Raw genomic sequence first — 23,732 nt, 5'->3', positions numbered from 1 at the left:
TGCATTGGCAATAACACATTAAAGGAGCAGGTGGTTGGTTTGCTCTAAAATATTTGGAGAAATAAAATCTTTGCACACAAATTAAATATTTCGTCTTTTTTTATATACTCAGCTGAGTTGGTTAAAAACAAAACTGGGCAACTTGAATGTATGGCACTCATGCCAGTTAGAAAGCATAATTTTTATTTTATTTGTAGTTTGTCATTTTTATTACTTTTTATTTAGTAGGATGGATTAAAAATGCAAAGCAAGTGTTTAAAAAAATCTTCCAAGTCACGAATTTCAAGCCTCAGATATGAATCAATAAAAATTCTAGTTTATAAAACAAAATTATTATTGGCAAACATTATTGTAATAATTCTAATTGGCTAATATGTTTTTTTTTTGTATAAAGTGATTTAATTTGCTCTTAACATCTGTGAGTCCTCCACCAGGGGACAGTATATCTATAGGACTACTGATGAAGGTCCTGACTCGAAACCAAAAGTTCGAGAATTTTTAACAATACTATATATGGTCATATTATTGAAATTTTGGTAAGTTTGTTTAATTGTTAATATATTTAAGTTACAAATAAGCAGCTGAATGTTGACTCACCTAAAGATTTAATGAGATTATTGCTAAATAATTATCCTAATTGAACAATCGTCCACTTTCCAGGACGGAAATATACACCCGACCAGTTAAAACCACCCCTAGAGATGACGATTCTTGTTTTCAGGAGTTTGTACGATGGTTTGTACTTGTGTGTTGGTTTTTTTCCCCCTATATTCCTGGGAACCTGAACGTAGCACGACGTTGACGGACAGCTGTTGGGGGCGGGATTACATGACGTCACGGGGTGGAAGAAGACAGCAGAGCAGGAATCAAAACAAGAAACGGACACGCCTTCATTCTTAAAGGTTATAGCAGCTAATTCCTTAAACCTGCTGCAAAAGCAGAGCCTGGAGCCCGAGAGGAAGCCAAAAGCAGCGGAACAAAAACAAACCCCTCCGCCGCCGTCGACGACGTCCGCTGCAGAAATGGAGTCCACAGAAATGCCAGACGGCGCTGTCTGGAGCCTCTGGTAGAGGTCGAAACTAACGCCGCCGACGTTCTGAATCGTGTAAAATGCCCAACCAGAAGAGCAGCAAGGGGAAGAAGAGCAAACGCACGAATAGCAGCGGGGATGAGCAGGAGAACGGAGCTTGTGCGGCCGCAGCGGGAGGTGCCGCTGCGGCGGTGGCCGCGGCCGCCGCTGCGCCCCGGACCGAGCGCTCCACTGGTAAGAGAATGTGGAGAAGTTTGGAGATCCTGCCAAAGAAAGCCTGCCAGGATCCAGCCTGGCAGTCCGCTCCACCGTGGCACACATGCACTGCGTCGCTGCACATGTTTAACTCCTGTCCCTCACGTGCACGGGCGAAATAAACCCTCCATAAGAGGCGAACAGGCGTCACTTGGTCGACGTCCGTTTCAAGGCCTTGCATGAACTGATTGATTTTTTTGTTGTTGCGTGTTTATGAATCGGCCGGTAGCTGTTGCTCAACTGCGCTGCAGCCTCAGCCTGTGGCAGTAATTGTAAGGACCAGTGCGGAAAGAAAACCCTGAAAACTGCAGAAAGTGAAGAAAAACAATGTTAACCACCTTAGATCTTGTTTGCAGGCTCTCCCACAGGCCCGATCTGACTCACACCTCAGCTTTAATTGTGGCCTTCCTCCACAAGTCTTACCGCATGTGTGCGCACTCAAATGCATCTTCATGCAAACTCCCAGCTGGTCATTCGGGCTGCATGCCCTCCTCAATATGGCCTTAAGAAAACGTGCACGTCAGCTAATGCAAGCAGGTCAGGGTAAAGAAGACATGCGTTAGAAAGCAAAAACCCAAATCTTACAGCTAAAAGCTGAATTAAATGGAACATAAATGAACAAATTAAGAGTTACTTACTTGACTGTACAGAAAGTCACTTATTTACTTGTACCTGTGTAAAAAAAACACCCACGACTGCTTTTGTTTTATTATAAGAGCCGAACTGATCAGCAGCTCTTCAGGTTTTTCTCCAGACATGAGCTGCCTTTTCACTCCAGTACATAGTTGTGTATTTTGCTGAACATGCTTAAAAGGAGTAGAGTCAGATCTAAAAGACATATTTAAGAAAAATCCTCTACAGCAGACAGATGGTGCACCGTGCATCCATCCATTTTTCTTAGGCTTGTCCAGTGTGGCAAGGAGAAGCGAGGGCCCCAGGCGGGATTCGATCCCCAGACTCCCGGGTGAGAATTGTGTGCTAGCCGGTCAGCATGATCAGTCGTGATACAGTGATGGGACGCTCACCCTATCACACCAGAATCAGGTCGCGGGGTCAGCAGCCGAAATATGCTGAGTGGCTCAGACTTCCCTCGCTCCTGCCAACTGGGCGAGCTCCTCCGGTGGAATCCCAAGGTGTTCCCTAGCCAGCCGAGAAACATAGTCCCTCCAGCATGCTCTGGTTCTTCCTTTAGGCCTCCTCCCAGTTGGACGTGCCTGGAAAACCTCACCATGGAGGCTCCTCTCGACGTGGAGGAGCAGCGGGTCTACTTTGAGCCCCTCCTGAATGACCAAGCTTCTCACCCTATCTCCAAGGGAGAGCCCATCCACCGTGCGGAGAAAAATCATTTCAGCCGCTTGTATCCGTGATCTCATTCTTTCAGTCACTACCCAAAACTCGGGACCATAGTTGAGGGTAGGAACGTAGATCCGCCGGTAAATCGTGAGCTTTACCTTCCGGCTCAGCTCTCTCTTCACCACGACAGACCGGTACAACGCCTGCATCACTGCAGACGCAGCACTGTGCTGAAATGCACGGTGCTGCATTTCAGCACGGTAATTTAGTCTTTTTTAAATAAAACTTCCAGACACTTTTATCCAAAGCGATGTACAATTTTAACGTGCGTGTTTTTTGCATTGACGTGAGGAAACCCTGCATGTACGCACGCATAGAAACACTGCTGGGGTTTGAACCTGCAACCTCCTTGATGCAAGGCAACGGTAGTCCCACCTGTTCTACCATGTAGCCAGTATTAGTTAGGAGTCACAAAAGGTCTTTGTGATTAAAAAAGTTGTCATTTGATGAACTTTTATATTAATTTTGAAATGTTTTCATGAGTCAGAGTTGAGATGTGAAGAAAAAACATTAATAAGAAAACACGTTGGTGCTGTATTTGACTTTAAAGGGTTAAAAGGCTGAAGAACTGTTGGTTCAGCCCAATTCAAAACATTTTTTAAAAGTGGGTCATTGGGAAATAAAAATAAACAAAATAGGGCAGACACAGGACTTTGGTGCATTGTTGTGTTCACTTCAACAGGATTAGCCCCTTGTTTCCCCAGAATGTGTCAATAACACAATCAATCAACTATTATGAGCAAATATATTGAATAAACCAGTCTAGTGATTCCAAATCACAGTAAAATTCCCACTTGAACAATAAAATGAGTTAATTTGAACGTCTGTTCTGTGAATAATGACGACGCGTTTGTTCCGGCTGAACTCCAGACTTTTATCAGATGTCTCCGGGACTAAAAACGCACAGATGTGAGTTTTTTCTTTACTCTGCAGAGAGTTACAAAGACAGAGAGCTGACATTGTACCGGAAAAGGAAGGAGGAAACACACACACACACAAAAGCTGCTCCTCTGAAACGGTGTGCCCACATTGCTCTTCACATCCAGCCCCGACAGTTGGCAGGACTTGAACGGAGCTGCTAACGGGCTCAGATGGCCGGTTTAATCTCATAAATAGATGCTGTGAGCGACTTTCATATCACGGTTTGGACATTTTCACCTTGTGTTGTGTTTGCTGAACTGAAGCTGATGATCGAAATATCACCTGAAAGTTTCATCTGGTTTTACAGCTCTGATTGAATAATTATGGCCCTGCAGGGGTGCCTCCCAGAAAATTGTGATAGGGGTGGCCAGATGGGGCCAAAGAAACTTTTGGGGTGGCACACCAAATTGGTCCTTGTGGTAACTCTGGGAGAGTTTAGTCCGTAGTGATGTACTGCACTGCGCCTTTATTCGTTTTAATTAAAATAACAGTACGTATCCAAAACATTTGACTTAAATTTTACAAACAAAAACATTTCAGTTATTTAAAATGTTATCCCTAATTGAATTTAAAAATGTATTTTTTAGGTTAATTCACCTGCTGCTGTGTTTAAAAAAACTATGGAGATAAAAACTTTTTTAAAATGGTGAGCAGCAGAATAACATGCATTTAAAAAAAATCTGATTATTTCTTTACTCATTAATTGTAATATTTTTATTTTGTTTTACAATTATGTCTTGAGTGAACTAGATCAATTTACTGAACATTAATATGATTTGTTAACACTGGCTTTTCCTGGGGGGGTGGGGGTGGGGCAGCAATTTTCTAGGGGTGGCCATGGCCACCCTTGGCCACCCCTTGGGTGCGCCCTTGTGGCCCAGATGGTAAATGTTGGTAAAGTCTCTGAATGATTCACAGAGTTTACGGATAATAGCTGTAAAAAGTTAAAATTATGTCATTATTAATGTTTTTTTTTTGTATTATACTTTTTGTTGGTTTATTTTTCGTAACAAATTTAATTTTCTTTCTTTCAGTGTGGCTGAATTGATGTGAATCAGTATTTGTAAATGAAATAAAATGAACGCTGCCAATTAAAACTGCTGAGATAAAAGTACTTTTAAAGGATCTAGAAAAGCTGTTGCCATGGGTTAACATCTGTCTGTTTGTCCACTTCCTGTCTCCTGGCGTAGAGGTGCCGTGTGCCTCCCCCCTCGGCTGCAGCCTGAGCCGCACCGTCGACCTGGAGAAGGACGACCACCAGCGGGTGCTCTGCAACAACGAGCTCTGCCCTTACGGCAACTGGATGCATCTGCAGTGCTTCTACGAGTGGGAGAGCTCCATCCTGGTCCAGTTCAACTGCATCGGCCGGGCCCGGTCCTGGAACGAGAAGCAGTGCCGGCAGAACATGTGGACTAAGAAGGGCTACGACCTGGCCTTCAGGTTCTGCTCCTGCCGCTGTGGACAGGGCCACCTGAAGAAAGACACGGACTGGTATCAGGTGAAACGGATGCAGGATGAGCGGAAGAAGAAGCCGTCGGAGCGGAGCTCGGGTCGGAGCGGGGCGAGTGGAGGGGGGGCCGGATCCTTAGACGGACCTTTTGAGGAGGCCAAGAAAAGCAAGTCAGGAGGAGGGAAATTACCTCCCAGGGCCTCGAGCCAGGAGTTACCTCGCAGACAATCGGTGGACCGACAAAACTCCACAGAGAGAGGAGCAACAGCGGGAGGAGGTCTCTCCCCTCTGGGACCTCCTCAGAAATCTCCGTGCGTCTCTCCAGGACAATCTCCTCCAACCAGCTTCACCTTCTCCCCCACTCTTGTCCCGGGATCAGGAGGCGTAGCAGCAAGTCTGCGGGGCTCCCGTCAGCTGGGTGAGTTCTTCCGATCAGCCGTCCACTTGGACCCGCAGAGGAAACACCTGCTGGCTGGGGGGGCTCTGGCTCGAGGGGTTGGCTGCTCCCTGGGAGGAGCCCCCAGCAGCGTAGCTCCGCACCTGGACCCCGGATCTGTTCTTCCACTGCAGCTGTCCTTCGCCCTTCACCACCGCCTCAACCCCGGAGCGGAAGGGGACGGTACCCATCCTCACCCGGTGCAGTTCCTGAGGAGGCTGGACCTCTCGGAGCTCCTCACCCACATCCCCCGTCACAAACTCAACACTTATCACGTTCGCATGGAGGACGACGCCCAGGTGGGGCAGGGGGAGGAGCTACGCAGGTAGGCCTTCGTTATTTTACTGTAACAGCAGTTCAGTGAAGCTTCAGCCTAAAAATCAACGTTTTATGAAATCGATTCCATCCACTTGTTTTAGGGACACATGAACCTCGTTTTTCACTCCCTCCATTTTTAAACCATGCACAAACCTTCTTCATGCTCCTTTTCCAACCCTAAACGATTCATCGCCCTGATTTATTTTTGTGTAATTCAAGTAAGTAAATAATTTTTTTTCATCCAGGTTTATCCTGTCGGCTCTCAGTGCGAGCCAGAGGAACATAGTGAACTGTGCGCTCTGCCACCGCTCGCTGCCTGTGTTCGAACAGTTTCCTCTGGTGGACGGGACGCTGTTTCTCAGCCCCTCACGCCACGACGAGATCGAGTACGACATCCCCTGCCACCTTCAAGGTCAGCCTTCACGAATATTTCCCACTCCGCAGTTTTACCGTACATATTTGTCCCAATTGTAGTGATGCACTTAAGAATTCAGTCAGGGATCGGGAATGGACAATATTCAGCAAGATCAACAAAATCGACACTCAAAAATCAGATTTTTGAGAGCAGTTTGCGAACATGTCATCACTAAAAACCAGTTCAGTCTAACCAAAACAGATCTTCTTGTTTTTGCACAATTATATTTCCTAAGCTCATCAGAAATTTAAAAAATATAAATTAGTGTATCCTTTTAATTAGTTATTTGAGATAAAATTGGTATCAGCCTTCGAAACAAGAATCGGTGCAGAATAACATTTTCAGGGTTTATTCTCTTTTGGATTAAAGTAGCAGTGAATGGTTTTCTGCTCCTCTGCCCTACTGGTTGAAAGTGGAATTACAACTGTCATGCACAATCCTGCTGTAGCTAGCGCGAACAATTAGCTAATACTAACATGGCCAAAAATATTATTACTTACAAGTTCAGTAGCAACAAAGCCAGGTCACCTTCAGTCCATGATTATTTAGCCTCCTTTAGCTCCCCCAGACTAGCATACCGGTAGGCCACACCGATGTTCACTCTAATTTTAGCTCTTTGCTTCGCCTCCAAAGACATTACTCTCTTACTTTTACTTCCAAGCTCTGCCACGATGCCAACAGAAAAAGCTAACTTTGGTAACGCTTCCTTTTACAGTCCCCTACTTACTAAGTACTTACATGGTAATTACATAGTAAGTTAAAGTGTATTATTGTGTAATTAAAGTGTGTAATTGTAATAAAGTGTAATTATTGTGTACAGCAGTATTTACTGGGAATGAATAATAAAAATAAAAACTAAAATTGAACCAGTGTTACATGGTAATAACGGTTTAAGAACTCAGGAACAATAATACACTAACTTACAATAGCCTCTTTTATAAGACAGGCCATTACAGAGTGATAAATCTTAATTTGTGGGTCTCGTAAATGCGGCAAGGAGCAAAGGGGAAAGGTGATGAAACTCGATTGTGATGCGCTGACTGTGGGAACCCCCCCTGCAAAAGAGGGTGGCCGCGTTAGTGACGTATACTGTGCGCCAAGTGCCGGCCGGAAGGGATATAAACACAGATAACGGACTTGGAGACCATGGAGCTTTTGGCCGTGCGAGCGGGACGAACAGATTAGTTGCCTTTTTCCGGGTCGGTGAGAGACAGCCAGCTGGTCGAGCAGGACAAAAAGCAGGTCACATCAAAGCTAAAGGTCCTGAGAAAGAAATTTCATCAGTCTGACGTGTCTTGCGTCTGAATGTGCGACCCTGTACGTCACATGCGGGGGGGGGGGGGGGGGGGGCTGCCTAGCGGCCTCCCTTTATCCCATCTTGGTTTGAGAGGTGCCTGATGGCAGTTTATTCTAGCTCCAGCTTTGCTACTATAAATGCCAAAATCCTCCCCAGGGAGCCACGGCAAATCCCGTTTTGCAAACGCTATGGTCCTGTAAAAACAGCTTATGTAATTACCATGTAAGCACTTAGTAATTAGGGGACTTGCAAAAGAAAGCGTTACCCAAACTTCTTCTTGTGCTTTTTATTGACGAACGGCAAACTGAAAAAGCTAACAGTTAGCATAGCAGCTAACACCTGTAAAGCACGTTAAAGGGTGCCCCCTATAGGACACCTACCTGCACCACAAACCTAACATGGGTTTTGGCCGTCAGAGGGCTGCAGAGTGGTGTAAAAAATGAAACTGATCAAGTTTCTAACTCCATAAACACTGAGATCAATGTTAAAGCGCTGGCTTAAAGTTTAAAAATATCCATTGTTGCTTTAATACGGCAGCATATTAGTGTCAGTGCGGGGGGAAAAAGGATCAGTATCTTGTAAAAACGAGAAATGTTCTCGTTACGTGATATAAATCTTGTTTTAATGAGAAAGTTTCTTGAAGTAACGCGTTTAATAACTGGTAATAATGAGAAAGATTATAACAGTAAAATGGCGGTTATACGTACTCAGAATGAACGAGGCGGCTATTTAGGAAGTACAGCAGCGACAGCGCCATCACAACCAGGTTAAAGCGCCAAAACAACGATGCTTGAAACAACAAATGATGCTCGCTAGCTCTCTTCTCTGCCGTCTGCACCACCCCGTTGCCAAGGCAACCCAATGACAGCCCTTCATACCTAGAGGTTGTGTTTAATTGTAGGCAAATAACCCCATTAAAACACCCACAGACTTCCCACACAGAAACAACATGCTAGTGCAATATCAGAACACGTAGCGTTTGTGATTGTGAAAAGCACAAACAGGAAGTCAACTTTTACTTTGAAAGCTGCACCCCAACTACTAAGTGGAAGTCCCGCAATTTTGCTTGGACAAGAAATGGTGAGGGCTCAGGCGGTTTTCTTCGTTGTTTTCAAAATGGAGGACGGCCTGGCGAACGTGGAGGTGTATGTTCTTCTGACTTGTTACTGCTTCTCTGACTCTATCTTGCTTTGTTTCTAATGGATGCGATTGAAACATCCCGCGAGATGACGGCGTTTCACCGTTTAGCATTCTCATTACGAGTTATGAAACGTGTAATTTCAAGAAACTTTCTCAACGAGATTTATATCGCGTTGCAACGAGAACGTTTCTCGTGATTACGAGATGATGATCCTTAAAGAGCAAGTCACCCCCAAATCAACTTTTTTTTTCTGATAAACTATATAAATGTGTGTCTAATCGTGCTGCAGACACATGTAGTCAATAGTTTTGCACTTTAGTGCATTTTAGTTAAAATTTTATTTTTCTGCCTAAAACTTGTGCCGTTGTCGGGTGAAAACTCTGCACTGCATTTGAATTTAAATCTGCCATCGCTATTGGCTAAGAGGTACCCTAGAATGTTAGCTGGTACCATATGATGTCACAATGTCGTTGTGAGCCTGTGTGTGTGTATTTGTTATCAGCTCCGCCCTCTCGGTCTGCTAGGCAACAGCATTTGTAGCGTTTTTCAAACAAAGTGGGAGTGGAGTAATGGTAGGGGGTGACTTGCTCTTTAATTTTCCCCCAGTATAGTCTTCCGTACTTTAACTGACATTAAAGCATGGAAGCGGGAACATTTTCCACTTTTTCTGAGATTTAAATAATTACCCACGTAAATGGCTAACAAAAGGTTCTGATGCCAGTTTTCTTTGTTTTTTCACCTTCAAAGCGTATTTTTGAGTAATTGAAGCACATTAAAACACCCTTTTCTAAGGCTAAATCTACATAAAATACTTTAAATTAAACTAATAATGAACGGATGTATTTTTTTATTTTATTTTTTTACTGTTTTTAAGAGCAAGAGGACTAAAAAACAGTTTCTGCGTTTTAACAGTAAAAGCAACGCAAGCATTTTTTTTTGCCTGTTTCAGTCAGAAGTGAGAAACTACAGGGTTTTAGTTGCTGCTGTGACTCGTGCAAAACCAAATCAAAACACCGACCATTAAAGGTTTTTATCCTGCTTTAAAATCAAAATAATAAAACACTCTGCTCCGTCGTTAGCCTGGCTCTCACTGTGTGCAGGAACCAATTATTTCTGGATTCTGCACAAGAATGTGAACGAGCATCATGAAGCGTCTTTGATGCGCTGACCCACAAGCTTTGATATTTTTGTCTTTGATATGCAAAAGCATGGAAGAGTTATTTATTTAGTGTTGCATCCTTCTGGCTGCTGCAGGATCCTTCATGTGGTTCAGCTAAATATGTCAGTGTGGGTTTTATTACTGGACATTAGTTTAGGTTTAAGGATGATTTGGCCCCCAGAACATCTGCACCACGATCTCCAGGGTAAACATCTGGATTCATTACTAAACTGCATCAGAAAGAGTGATTAAATAATAAATCTGTAGCTTTGAAATATCACCAGGCATCTAATTGGTTGGTGTTTATATTTAAATATTTATGCATCTCTTTCCAAAGTGCTTTAGGAGCACTTGTCTGGGAAGTTGTTTTGGCAGATTCTGAAAACTAAAAGCTGGGAAGTTTCCTCCTGGCTGCACAGTTTATCTCTATTTGGAAATAAAGATTCAAATTTGGCACAAAAGGAGTCGGTTGTGGGTATTTTCTGTCCTGCCGTTCAGTCTAAATAAAGCTGATATGTTTCTGTACAGGTCGGTTGATGCATCTTTATGCCATCTGTGTGGACTGTCTGGAGGGCGTCCATAAGATCGTATGCATCAAGTGTAAATCTCGCTGGGACGGCAGCTGGCACCAGCTGGGCACCATGTACACCTACGACATACTGGCTGCCTCGCCGTGTTGCCAGGTACGTGCACAGATCTAATCCGTGTACACATAACGCATTTGATTGCAAGGGTCGGGTCTACGTGGACAGGCGTTGTGCCGATGTAGGTATCCCCTATAGAAGGTGTATCCCGTGTCAGGAGGGCGCTTCGGTGAAGGTACCAGATCTGCTCGGGCCCCTGCGACCACCTATGACATCACACAATTATTTTATGTGTTTATGTACAGTGCTCTAAATGATACTCCCCTTTTAAAAAATACAAATTTAATCAGTAGGGCAATGAACAAAAGAACAATGTCCAGAATGTTCACAAGGCTGGGTTTATTGAACACGTGTTTAACTCCGAAACATTAAAGGTTAATAAAAGAACTTCGATCACAAAATCACAAGTTTTACTAAAATTGGTTGAAGCAAACAACAAAAACTACTACATCTAGAATTTTCTATGACCACCGTGATTGTCAAGGACAGCACCAAGTCTTCTAGGCATGGAATGAACAAGATGGCGACATGTTGCGTTATCTGTTTCCATTCTTCAAGAAGAACCTCTTTTAGAGCCTGGATGCTGGATGGAGAGCGATGCTCAACTTGCTGCTTGAGAATTCCCCACAGGTGTTGGATTGGGTTCAGATCAGGAGACATACTTGGTCAGACACCTTCACCCTGTTCTTCTTCAGAAATGCAGCAGTAGCTTTAGATGTGTGTTTTGAATCATTGTCGTGTTGGAAACGTGCACGACGACCAAGTGATGGTTGCATCTTCTCCTTCGGTATAGAGCAGACTATTGTTGAGTTCATGATACCATCAATGAAATGCACCCGCAGCACTCATGCAGCCCCACATGAGGACACCACCACCACCGTGTTTCGCTGTAGGCACCATGCATTTCTCTTTGAGATCCTCACCTTTACGACGTCTTACAGTTTTGAAACCATCCGTTCCAAAAACAGAGATCTTTGTCTCGTCACTCCGGAGTCTAGAGCCCCAGTAGTCTTCATCTCTTTCGGCGTGGGCTCTAGCTAATCCTAGGTGTGCTTTTTTTGTGCACGAGCTTCTGGAGAGGCTTCCTTCGTGGACGGTACCCATGCATGCCATTTCTCTGCAGTGTGTGCCGTACGGTGTCAAAGGAAAGGGTCACTCCAGTTTGGTTTTCTACTGCTTTAGCTAGCTGCAGCGAACTTGCATGGTGATTTTCTTCAGCCTTCTCATCATCAGAGATCGCTCCTGTCAAGATGTTAACTTCCGCAGACGGCCTGGATGTCTCTGTAAGATGGTTGCACTTCCATCTTTCTTTTGCTACAGTATTGTGACTGATGTGTAAAGCTTTGCTGATCTTCTTGTAGCCCTCACCTTTTCTGTGTAAAGAAATGATTTCCTTTCCACGTGGAGCCATTGCTGACAGCATAAAATGGGAGGGGCTTTTCTTTATTAAGTAATGCCCTTTTATAGTCATCTGTCTTACATGAATCATTAGACTCACCTGTGGTCGAAAGCTAATTAGAATTTTGTAGTCTTAAGTCGAGAGGAGCCAGTTGAGGTGGCTCGGGCATCTGATTAGGATGCCTCCTGGACGCCTCCCTGGTGAGGTTTTCCGGGCACATCCAACCAGGAAGAGACCTAAAGGGAGACCCAGGACACGCTGGAGGGACTATGGCCCAATCCCAATACTGGCACTTGCACCCTTGCGCTCTTCATTTTCGCGTTCTCGGCCAGGGGTGCATAGGGTGTCCCGATTCTCAAGTGCAAAAGTTGACCACGCCCCCATTGCACTTCACCCAAGTCCGCAGCGATGCGGATCCCGGCAAGGGAATTACCCACAATTCATTGCTGCAGGAAAAAAGGCTCAAGTTCCTTTTCTGAAAATCTGTATTTTATAATGAAATTAGTTCATTTTAGAACAATTAGTTGGTGCTCTGAAACTTTTAGACAAAGCAGCAATGAACGTAAATTTATTTCAAATAACTGTTTGGCTGTTTGTTTAAAAGTTGTTAATAAAGGTTTTTTAAAAAGGTACCACAGCGACCAGGATCCCGGCATGCGTTGCAATCGATGACGCAATGCTTCCTGTCTCAATTCTGCAATTATTTGCACACTTGTGTACTACGCACTCAAACCCTACTGCACACTTTCTCCAAGTGCACTTTGCTGAAGTCTGCAGCGTGAGTATTGAGATTGGGTCTACGTCTCTCACCTGGATAGGGAAGTCCTTGGTATTCCCCTGGAAGAGCTGGCCCAAGCAGCTGGAGAGAGGGAAGTCTGGGTCTCCGGACTCTCCTGCCCCTGCGACCCGACTCCGGATAAGCAGAATGGATGGATGGTCTCAAGTGTGGCTTTTCTTCTAAAACTAAAACAACATGGGCTTGAATGGATTTGTTAGGAAAATCACTTAATTGTGTACAAATAAACAAATCTTGTTTACAACCAATGGCCCACATTTGTGGAAGTATTCTGTAGTTTGGTATCTGATAGAAAATGTTGACTCTGAAAAGAAACTAAAGGTTTTCTGACCAACGTCGTGGGGTGTACTCATTTATGCTGAACACTGTAGTTGTTAAAGAGCAAGTCACCCCCTACCAGAGTTTTATTCCACTCCCACTTCCTGTTTGAAAAATGCAACAAATGATGTTGCCTAGCAGACCGAGAGGGCGGAGCCGCTAACAAATGCACACACATACTAAACTCTGTTCTGGTGTATCAGGAGCCTAGCTTAATGTCTCCTACAGCTGCTGGAAACTCTGAAGATTTCCACAGATTCTTTGTTGATAAAGTATCAGGCATTAGAGCAACTATTTCTGGTAGCTCTATTGACCCTGTTCCAGTTCCTCCATCACCACCCACCCTGAGCTCCCTCAATACTGTTTCATATTCTGAGCTGAATAAGCTTGTTGCGAGGCAGAAGCCATCTGGCTCTCCACTTGACGTTCTGCCGCCTCGTCTCTGGAAGGCTGCCTTTCCGTGTCTTGGCCCTTCACTTGGTCAGATTATCAATGGGAGCCTCAGCACAGGTGTGGTCCCAGCTGCTTTGAAAGCAGCAGTTGTTTGGCCGACCCTGAAGAAACCTGGTGCTGATGTCTCTGTGATCGCAAATTACAGGCCTATCTCTACACTGCCTTTTACATCAAAACTGCTTGAGAAAGTCGTTTATCAGCAGCTGGTCTTACATTTAGCTGACTCTGATCTGTTTGAGGTTTTTCAATCAGGGTTCAGGTCTGGCCATAGCCCAGAGTCAGCTCTACTGAGGGTCCAAAATGACATCTGTCTATCACTAGATCAGGGTACATCTGTGGTGCTTCTGTTGTTAGATCTGACGGCAGCCTTTGACACAGACTACTTTTACATGCAGCCAATATCCGGGTTATGATCGGGTTAAGGTCGGTATTCGGGTTTCTGAGTTGATCAGAATAACCCGTTTACAAGCATAAATAGAAAGAGTTACCCCTAACTTGCATAACCCGATTTAAATGTGGACGTTGGGGTAGCGTCAGGACGTATGGACTACGTCCAGACGCAATATGCGTCATTTCCGGTTCTTCTTGTTCCGGTATCCGTGAAAACAACAACATGTTTCCCAGTTCGGAAGAGATAGCGACCGCGTTTGTTTGCGCTTTAGTTTCCTCGTCACTCAAAGTGTGGTGCTGTGCCGCGACTCGCCATGTTGCTTCCAACTTGTTTACTTCCGGTGTTCTGGCGCATACAAGACGTCTCGCTACTCAAAAGACCAAGATTCCTTGCAAACAGAGCATGCGCAGAACACACGCTTTGATGGGGATATCCCGGTATGCGTTTACACGACCAAACATTCGGGTTAGAAAAGGGTTACCCCAGGTGTAGTAACCTGGTTTTAAAAAACCCGGTTATGAGCATATCCGGGTTTTTGGCGGTGTTTACATGGCCGTGCGGAACCGGGTTATTGTGAATATTCGGGTTTTAAAAGGGTTACTGGCTGCATGTAAACGCACTGTCGACCACGCGATTCTACTCGATCGCTTGGAACGATGGGTTGGGATCAAAGGGTCTGCTCTGGATTGGTTTAGATCATATCTCCACAACAGGACATTCTGCGTTAAATTGGATGTTTTTTCATCTTGGGAGGGGCTCCGCTGGGGGGTCCCGCAGGGATCGATCCTTGGTCCTCTTTTATTTGCCATTTATCTGCTTCCTCTGGGGTCAATCTTTCGTAAACATGGCCTATCATTCCATCTCTATGCTAACGATTGCCAGATTTACTCTCCATTGTGTCAGGAGAAAGGTCACTCTATCCAATCCTTTGTGTCCTGCATTAATGAGGTGAAGTCTTGGCTAATGGCCAACGTTCTGCATCTGAATGAGGGAAAGACAGAGCTCATTGTTTTTCACCCCAACAGCAGGAATGTGGATCGTTATGTTGATCTTGGCCCTCTTTCTCCCGACTCAAAACCAGTTGTTACCAGTTTGGGAGTGAAGCTTGATGCTGGACTTAAATTTGATGCTCACATCAATTCTGTGATCCGGTCCAGTTTCTTTCACCTGAGACGCCTTGCAAAAATCAAGCATATGCTGTCGAGAGCCCACCTGGAGCGGGTGCTGCATGCCTGTATTTCTAGGCTTGATTACTGCAACTCTCTCTATGCAGGGTTGTGTCAGTCATCACTGCGTCGCCTACAGGTTGTGCAGAACAGCGCAGCTAGGTTCCTGACTGGGACCAGGAAACGGGACCACATCAGTCCGGTGGTGGCCCCCTTGCACTGGCTTCCGGTTTGCTATCGCTCACAATTCAAAATCCTTGTCTTTGTTTATCATTTCTTCCAGGGTGGTGCTCCCCCCTATCTAGCCACACTCCTGAACAAACATTCCCCATCACACGCTCTGCGCTCCTCTGACCAAGGCCTGCTCGCTGTCCCTCGTTCTAGGTGTCGTACTCGCGGGGAACGGGCTTTCTCAGTCCTAGCACCGTCACTCTGGAACGAGCTACCACCCTCAGTTAGGCTGTCCCCTTCTCTGCCAGTCTTTAAGAGTCGCCTAAAAACACACCTCCTCCGCTTGGCGTTTCCTGAACATGTTTGATTTTGGCCCTCTTTTATGTTGAATTTATTTCAGTTTTCATTGGTTCACTCAATCCCTTGTTTTACCCATCTGTCCTGTACCAGAATGTTTCACCTTTTTTGTAATTTGTATTTTGTCATTTGAATTGCTTTTATTTTTGATTTATTCAATATATTTACCTTCTACTGTACCATGTTCAGCGCCTTGGGCTTCCTGACAGGGTTATGGAAGGCGCTTTATAAATAAAGCTTTGATTGATTGATTAGGCTACAGCATTGTGACATCATAATGTACCAGCTAATGTCATAGTGTACCACTTAGCCAATAGTGGTGGCAGATTTAAATTCAAATGTAGTGCAGAGTTTTTACCTGACAACGGCACAACACCGACAGTTTAAATTAGAACTAAGATTCACTAAGGTGCCACATTATTGACTACACGTGTCTACAGCACAATTAGTCACTCATCTAGATAGTTTATCAGCATAAAAGGTTGATTTCGGGGTGACTTGCTCTTTAATAAACAATAAGTGTTTATTTCTATACATCCTGTACATGTTGCACATCCCCATAAGAATCTGTCTGCCGGAGACAAAAATACCCGAGAACATCGGCATTGTCCACGTAGACCCGACCTGAAATAAATAAAACTCAAATTCATTCCCGTGGCCCACTTTTCCATTTTGTATTACAGAACATGTAAAACAAGACCTTGTTTTTGCACGATAAAAAAAAAAACAATCGCTTTTACGTTTTTGGCTGAAAGGGGGAAGAACGATTGCTACACACATTTGATCTAAACAAAGTAAATAAAATGCTTTTATTTTGGGAGTATTTTGGTTTCTCTTGGAAGCAAACATTCCAGGCTCCTGTTTATTTCTGACCGGCTGCTGAGATTTCTGATGGTTTGTTTTTGCATCTTTAACAAAAGACCCGTGTTCTGTCCCCCCCCCCCCCCCCCCCCCAGGCCCGACTCAACTGTAAACACTGCGGGAGGCCGGTGGTGGACGTCCGAGTCGGGATGCAGTATTTCTCCGAGTACAGTAACGTTCAGCAGTGCCCTCACTGCGGAAACCTGGACTATCACTTCGTTAAACCTTTCTCCTCCTTCAAAGTCCTCGAGGCTTATTGACAAATGTTTTCATGCGTAATAGTTCATCTGCTTTTGTTCTTTTTTTCATTATTTCTAACTCAGTCTAGAAAATATTTTATTTTGGGGGGGCTTGAGGTGGTTTTATGGTTTTAAGTTCTCTCCTTTTAATGTACAAGATGAATTTTAATGGTTGTAATAGAGAATTCAACGTTTAAGAGCAGCTTCTGCTGCTGAAGAGTGTTGATAAAGGGTGGAGATGACATTTACGTCAGGCAAACGCTTATCTGACATATGAATGTATCTGCGCCAAATTTGCTTTTATTTTTTACCAAAAAAACTATCTTAAAATAAAGAAAACAATTCACACGGATGTTGGTTTTACGTGTTCGTCGCGTCATCTCTCCTATCACACAAATGGACATCTTTTATAAAGATTCTCACAGGTAAAAGCAGCAAAAAGGAGTTGGCTTTGATGTTGGGAGTGGATTCAGATCTGAGATGTAACCACAAACACATCTTGTGTTTTTCTTCTTCTGGAGAAAAAGTAACTCTTGAAGCTCAAAAAATGGCTCCATGTATTCCTAAAAGTTGAATGAGCTTCCGTTTCTGGCTAAACTCCATCCCTCGAAGGGGTTTTCTGATGGTTTTACACGATCTTTTCAACAAATGCATGAAAACAATCTGGATAATAACCTGTATTATTTAAATGACAATAATTAATTTCAACTTTAGGTCAATAAAAGGTTTTATGTTTGCATCCATTTTTAGCCACTTTCTGATGTTGATCTTTTGATGCATGTTTTATTCATCATTTGATTTCCCTTTGAGCTCATCTAATTGTTTTTATTCTTCAGGTGTACTTTCACGGTCACGTTTTTGTGTCTCTGCTGATGTTCCAACAGATTCTGTGCCTCTTCAGCTGCTTTTCCTCTTTGTCACAACAACAAGTGTCTTTGAGGCCAGCTGACTTGAGTCGTAACAGGAAATGATGACATTTGCTGCCTGAAAAGAGGCTCCTGTAGCCCGTGAGCTGTGTCCACGTCCATGTTTGATGTGCAGCTCACTGCTGTGGGGACTCTTGTGTTGAGTCTGTGTTGCCAACAGGAGGTGTTTTACTCCGAGTGTCCTCAGACGCTGAGGTGATGGACTGCGACTCTGCATCTTTTTCCTTCCTTTTCTGCAGCAGTTCCTTGGCTGATGGCGGTCGGAGGATGCACATGGCTGCTCGACCGTCTTTTATGACCTTTGGTTTGGAGACAAAACCCACCGTCATGTTTATTTGTTCCACTATTTGTTCCAGAGCTGCGTCCTGCAAGAAGAGAAGAATATGGCCACCTTAAGTAACATTTAGAGTAAATACAACAATGGAAATGAAATATGACGCTAAAAGAAATGAATAAATCAACCCTTTCTATCACCCAAATCTCACATATCTCAAATTAAACCCAAACTAATATGGAAAATTTATCATTACTGAAATTTCTGACTCTTATCAAGGGAATTTTTCCCATGTCAATAAATTCGGAAATTAAAAAATGAAATATGTGGTACGTTGGCAATGCTCATGTTCCTTTACGAAGCTGTACCATGTGACAGCACCATCTAGTGGACAACTTTTGTCTCTGCATACATGTAATTATTGTCCATTCATCATTATCAAGGTGGAATCCTCAATATATGGTGATTTTGATTTTAGGCCACATTGCCCAGCCCTACACACCAGGTTATCTGCAGACTGGGCGCGTCCCACCCGCAGAGTGACCCTAACATGGTGTTTCTTCTCCAGCCAGCTCTCCACCTGCTTCAGCTTGGTGGTGAGGTCGTGAGATGCAATCCCAGCTGAAAAGGTGAGCTCCTTCACCTGCACAGGTGCTGCAGAGAGAATCCAGAGAAGATGGTGATGATGCCAGACGCAGTATAGACCATACACCCAGAGAGAATGCAGATGGGTTACTGACATAGCTGCGTGAACAGCAGACTCATTCATTTATTTACTGGTAGATTTGTAAAACGGCTGCATAAAGAAATTCAGTTTTCTGTTAAATATTGCATGTCGAACTGACCTGTGTTTCTGACGTACCTGCTTTTGCTTTGTCTTTCTCCCTCAGCTTCAGTTGCTCTTCGTGGATCTGTTTGCCTCTCATTAGCCGGTACACCGGAGGCTCTTTGTTTGCAGTCAGCAGCACCAGTTTAAGTTCCTTCTCATCCATGATTCTGATCACATCTGCTCGATGCATGACGCCCAGATTCTCACCGACCTCGCTGATCACCTGTATCTCTCGGTGAGGGATCTTACGGCCTACGCTGCTGATGGTAGCGTGAGCTTGTGGACCCTGCTGCTTCTTCTTTGTTGCAGGAGTCTGTTCTACGTCTTCTGTGGAGAAAGAGGATCGTCCCCAGGATGCTGCCAGGATGTTATACCTCCCTCTGCATGTAGGTGATCTTGATGCTGATGTCCAGGACCCAGGCCTGCCTCTGCACATGGTTCTCACAGCATGGCTAAGAAGCAACCTCATGCAGCCTGCAGACATAACTAAACAAAGATGAGATTATGTGAAACAAGTCACACAGAGATTAACTTAAACATACTTTTAGAGCATTAGAGTGTACTGAAAATGGTGAAAAGACAGCCTACGTCCTAAAAAACCAGCCGATCAAAACAACTTAAAATGATAGATCTGGTTAAGTCAACTCAAAACCTGAATAAATTTGGCTACAGTCTCCCAGAAAACTGATTTTCTAGCTGCTAAATGCTCTCCTCTTACCTTTGATTAATAAAATATATCAACAAGCTAGTTTTAAATAAAAAAATGTTAACTGGAACATGTTGATTAAATTAAACTTTTTAAAATGTGTAAATAACGTATAAATCAAGCAAATGTAATACTGCATCCAGTTCTGAGACAGTGGTGTTTACAACCAGTAACATGTGAAAAACGGTGAATTAAAACGTTTCTGGGAGCAGATCGTTCACTTATAGCGGCAAAGAGTCAACAGCATGTCTAGGTTTTACTTTGTTTTCTATTTTTGCGTTTTTATAAAAACTCACTGTGGTTTGACGTTGTTTTTTCAGACCATCAGGGTGACTGCTGTCCACTTCCGCTGCGTTCTTCTTTGCTGAAAAATACAAACGTGCTCTCTGCCGCCACCCAGTGGAGGCAGGCAGGTTGAACGACAGCTTCTAAAGCGACTTCAGATTTCCCTCAAATTCAAGCCGCAAAGTCGTGATTAAATTCATTTAAGGCAGCAGATGCCTTACTTTTAAATCACAAAGTTGTATTTATTAACGTATTTATAATCTAAAAACACTTTTTGAAAATAAATTTAACATAAACCCTTCTTTGTCCTTGTTAGGGAAATCAAGGAATACAAAGTTACATGAATTTCGTCTAAACCCAGGTCCTGGATGACCTGCATTCAGCATGTTTTAGTTGTTTCCCTGCTCCAACAAACCCGATGGTTGAATCACCTCTTCAGGAGGTCATCAAGCTCTGCAGAATCCTGTTAGTTACTTAAAATAATGTGTGTTGAAGCTGAGAAACCTGTAAAATTACAGAATGGAGGTCTGCGCAAACGAACAAAATTGATCTAAACAACGATACAAGCAGCTAAGATTGCAAAGTGGTTTCAGGTGAAAAGTGTTTTGTTCTTTAAGGGTTAGTGAAGGATCACACATCAGACCATCTCGTGTCTCTCAGTCTGCAGCTCAGACAAACATTTCTTTATTAGATATCAACACCACCTGTGGTCTTTTCTCCATGTGCTTCCCTAATGTGCTCTTTAAAATACAGTTGGCCTCTGCTGGCCACCCATGTAAAACAGTGACTTTTTACAACATATCAACACAAAAGGATCTTTATTTTTTTATGTAACTTGAAAATAAGTGCAGTAAAGGTCTTTAAGGTAAAGAGAACTGCTTTAAATTTTAAACTGATTTACAAACGCCATCTGGGAAGAGTTTATACATTATAAATATATTTATTCAGTAGAAAACCTCATCAAAGTGTCTAAAAAGGGTAACAAAGTTTTAAAACTGTGTAGAGCTATGATGAAAAAAGCTCTTAGAAAACATGGTTTCAGTGATTTTTTTAGTGTAGATTTAGTTAATTACCAGAAAAAGAAAAAATATTCAAAACATATTTCAAGAATGTGCTGAGATCTTCTTTTCTTTAAAAAAATGCTAAAAAAAATTATATGACAAACAATAACAAAATAAATAAATGCAGGACAAGAGAGGAATAGTTTCATGTTCTTGTGCTCAACTGCCACATCTTTCATGTGAAGAGAGAAAACAAAATACAAAATAAACAAATAAAACAAAGATAGAAACCAATTTTAATTTTGAGCTTTGAAAAGGAAATGCCATGCAAACCTGAGGGAAATCTGCAGGCTTTAAGTGGAACACGGGAACGTTAACATGACTGACAGGAAAACCAACAAAACACCCAACATAAGAGGAAACCTTAGGCAGAACACAAAGGCCTGTCTCAAATATGTGATATCAGGTTTACTCCACAAGAAAGTGGAAATAGTTGAAAATATCCACATTTCCCTTTGTGTTCGTCACAGCCGAAGCTATAAATACACTGTAAATCAAACTCTTGACAGCAGAAACTGGAATCTATCCAAATGTGAAATGACAACTCCAGTTCTGTTTCAGCTCTGGTAAACATCAAGATAGAAGTAACTCCATTTGAAAGTGTTGAAATGGCAAAAGCAGAGGATTCAGATGCAGAAAGAAGAAGAGAGACAATTTAAAGAAGCAAATAAATGACTTTAATAGAACAAAAAGCACCAAATGGTGAGAATTTAAAGTCCAAACCGAAAATAGAACTAACTTTTGTAACAGAACCAGAAGCCTGGGATGATGATTAGGTGATCTCAGACAGGACTAAACCAGACAAAAACATGAAAAGCAAAAAAAAAAATAATAACCCCAATCAAATCTGATTTATTTTACAGAAAAATGAAACCTAGTCTGCAGTTCTTGAAGGGTGACCATCCTGGAAATTTAATTTGCATCCTTGTTCCAAGACACCTGATGAAAAAGAACGAGTATTAATAGTTTTCTGCGGAACTCACTAAAGAGGTGATTGAATTGTGTGATTCGGGTGTGCAGGAGCAAAAACGTGTTAAACCTGCAGGACGGTAACGACCACAGCTGGGGGAACCTGCTACAGACTAAAGGCTTAACTTCACATTTTTGCACCATATTAAAAGGTGAACTGTTTCGGATGAGTTGTTGCATCTAATTTTATTTGTGTATTTTAAAGGTGCAGTGTGTAAGAAATAGAATAAGGTAAGATGACATCTTGTGGTCAAATCAGGTTACTGCAGTCACTTTCTCACTCCTGTTCCATGCGTCATGGCTGTTGCCAGTTACGGGTCAATCAATCAATCAATCAATCAATCAATCAATCAATCAATCAATCAACCAACCAATCAATCAAAGCTTTATTTATATTTAGCGCCTTCCACAACCATTTTCGGGCGCCCAAGGCACTAGAACACATTGTAAAAGACATAAAGTCGTAAAAAGAGAAGTTAAAACATAGAACATAAAACGTAGAGCATAAGGCAAAGCGATAAAACGATGAATAACAGCGACCTAACAAGGAATAAAACAGCAATTTAAAACAAGAACTAAAAATAACATAAAAGCAAGCCGACTTCAAACATGTTCTGGAATTTTTTTCTTCTGGTGGGTCAGCACCAGAAGATTCTACATGACAAGCAAAGAGGAGTTATAAACAGAATGGTTATGGTAGATAACTACATTGTCATAGCCGGTGCTAGCGCTCCTGTGTGTTTTACGGTAAGGAGCACTAACTACACTTATTACAGTAATATGCCTCTGGCATAGAGGAAGTGTTGTCTTGCTGTTAGCTTGCTGTTACCTCTTATGATGAATTATATAAATGGAAACCGTGTTCCCTCGCTCGGATGTGTGTCACCGGGGCCTCCCTCTGGAGCCAGGCCTGGAGGTGGGGCACGTTGGCGAGCGCCTGGTGGCTGGGCTTTCACCCATGGAGCCCGGCCGGACACAGCCCGAAGAGGAAACGTGGGTCCCCCTTCCCATGGACTCACCACTCGTGGGAGGGGCCAAAGGGGTTGGGTGCAGTGTGTGACGGGTGGTAGTCGAGGGCGGGGACCATGGCGGTCTGATCCTTGGCTACAGAAGCTGGCTCCCGGCACATGGAATGTCACCTCTCTGATGGGGAAGGAGCCTGAGTTGGTGTGTGAGGTTGAGAGGTTCCGACTAGATATAGTTGGACTCACCTCAACGCTTGGCTCTGGAACCAGTTTCCTTGAGAGGGGTTGGACTTTCTACCACTCTGGAGTTACTCCACCTGAGAGGCGCCGAGCAGGGGTGGGCATACTAGTTGCCCCCATGGTCTGTGCTTATGCACCAAACTACAGTTCAGACTACCCACCCTTTTTGGAGACCTTGGAGGGGGTGCTGGAAAGCGCTCCTTCCGGTGACTCCCTCTTTCTGCTGGGAGACTTTAACGCTCACGTGGGCAACGACAGTGAGACCTGGAGAGGTGTGGTTGGGAGGAACGGCCCCCCTGATCTGAATTCAAGTGGTGTTTTGTTTTAGGACTCCTGTACCAGTCATGGATTGTCCATAATGAACACCATGTTCAGACATAATGGTGTCCATATGTGCTCTTGGCACCAGGATACCTTAGGCCGCAGCTCAATGATCGACTTTGTTGTTGTTTCATCTAACCTGCGGCCGCATGTCTTGGACACTCGGGTGAAGAGAGGGGCGGAGCTGTCAACTGACCACCACCTGGTGGTGAGTTGGCTCAGATGGTGGGGGAGGATGCCGGTCAGACCAGGCAGGCCCAAACGTATCGCGAGGGTCTGCTGGGAACGTCTGGCAGAGTCTCCTGTAAGAAGGAGCTTCAATTCCCACCTCCGACAGAACTTCCAAAATGTTCCGGGGGAGGCGGGGGACATTGAGTCTGAATGGACCCTGTTCCGTGCCTCCATTGTTGAGGCGGCAGACCGGAGCTGTGGTCGCAGGATCGTCGGTGCCTGTCGTGGTGGCAACCCCCGAACCCGCTGGTGGACTCCGGCGGTTAGGGATGCTGTCAAGCTGAAGAAAAAGTCCTATCAGGTCTTTTTGGCCTGTGGGACTCCAGAGGCAGCTGACGGGTACCAGCAGTCCAAG

At 43.8% G+C, this 23,732-nt stretch overlaps 2 protein-coding genes across 2 annotated transcripts; one reads left to right on the top strand and one right to left on the bottom strand.

Annotated features, from left to right (window-relative positions):
• The first annotated feature begins 878 nt into the window (after nt 1-878).
• heca (hdc homolog, cell cycle regulator) lies at nt 879-16,922 on the top strand. Its single transcript, XM_015947664.3, has 5 exons — nt 879-1,264; nt 4,750-5,770; nt 6,009-6,175; nt 10,304-10,458; nt 16,427-16,922. Exons 1-5 carry the CDS (start codon nt 1,111-1,113, stop codon nt 16,589-16,591), a joined length of 1,662 nt encoding a protein of 553 aa, XP_015803150.1. The 5' UTR covers nt 879-1,110; the 3' UTR covers nt 16,592-16,922.
• mtif3 (mitochondrial translational initiation factor 3) lies at nt 16,849-19,691 on the bottom strand. The gene is made up of 4 exons (XM_015947666.3): nt 19,602-19,691; nt 18,633-19,085; nt 18,273-18,424; nt 16,849-17,861 (listed from the first exon to the last, which is right to left on the bottom strand). Exons 2-4 carry the CDS (start codon nt 19,081-19,083, stop codon nt 17,613-17,615), a joined length of 852 nt encoding a protein of 283 aa, XP_015803152.3. The 5' UTR covers nt 19,084-19,085; nt 19,602-19,691; the 3' UTR covers nt 16,849-17,612.
• Between the last annotated feature and the right edge of the window lie 4,041 nt (nt 19,692-23,732).

Source organism: Nothobranchius furzeri, chromosome 2 (genome assembly GCF_043380555.1).
Source record: "Nothobranchius furzeri strain GRZ-AD chromosome 2, NfurGRZ-RIMD1, whole genome shotgun sequence".
NCBI classification, from domain to species: Eukaryota; Metazoa; Chordata; class Actinopteri; order Cyprinodontiformes; family Nothobranchiidae; genus Nothobranchius; species Nothobranchius furzeri.
The sequence above is the reverse complement of the archived record's forward strand: the minus strand, read 5'-3'. Positions and strand labels throughout refer to the sequence as shown.

Coding starts and splice junctions, on each gene's coding strand:
- heca (XM_015947664.3), top strand. CDS start 1,111: ATGCCCAACCAGAAGAGCAGCAAGGGGAAGAAGAGCAAACGCACGAAT. Junction 5,771..6,008: donor CAGGGGGAGGAGCTACGCAG/GTAGGCCTTCGT, acceptor TTTTTCATCCAG/GTTTATCCTGTCGGCTCTCA. Junction 6,176..10,303: donor CATCCCCTGCCACCTTCAAG/GTCAGCCTTCAC, acceptor GTTTCTGTACAG/GTCGGTTGATGCATCTTTAT.
- mtif3 (XM_015947666.3), bottom strand. CDS start 19,083: ATGTCTGCAGGCTGCATGAGGTTGCTTCTTAGCCATGCTGTGAGAACC. Junction 18,425..18,632: donor GAAAGACAAAGCAAAAGCAG/GTACGTCAGAAA, acceptor TTCTCTCTGCAG/CACCTGTGCAGGTGAAGGAG. Junction 17,862..18,272: donor CCCAGTCTGCAGATAACCTG/GTGTGTAGGGCT, acceptor CTCTTCTTGCAG/GACGCAGCTCTGGAACAAAT.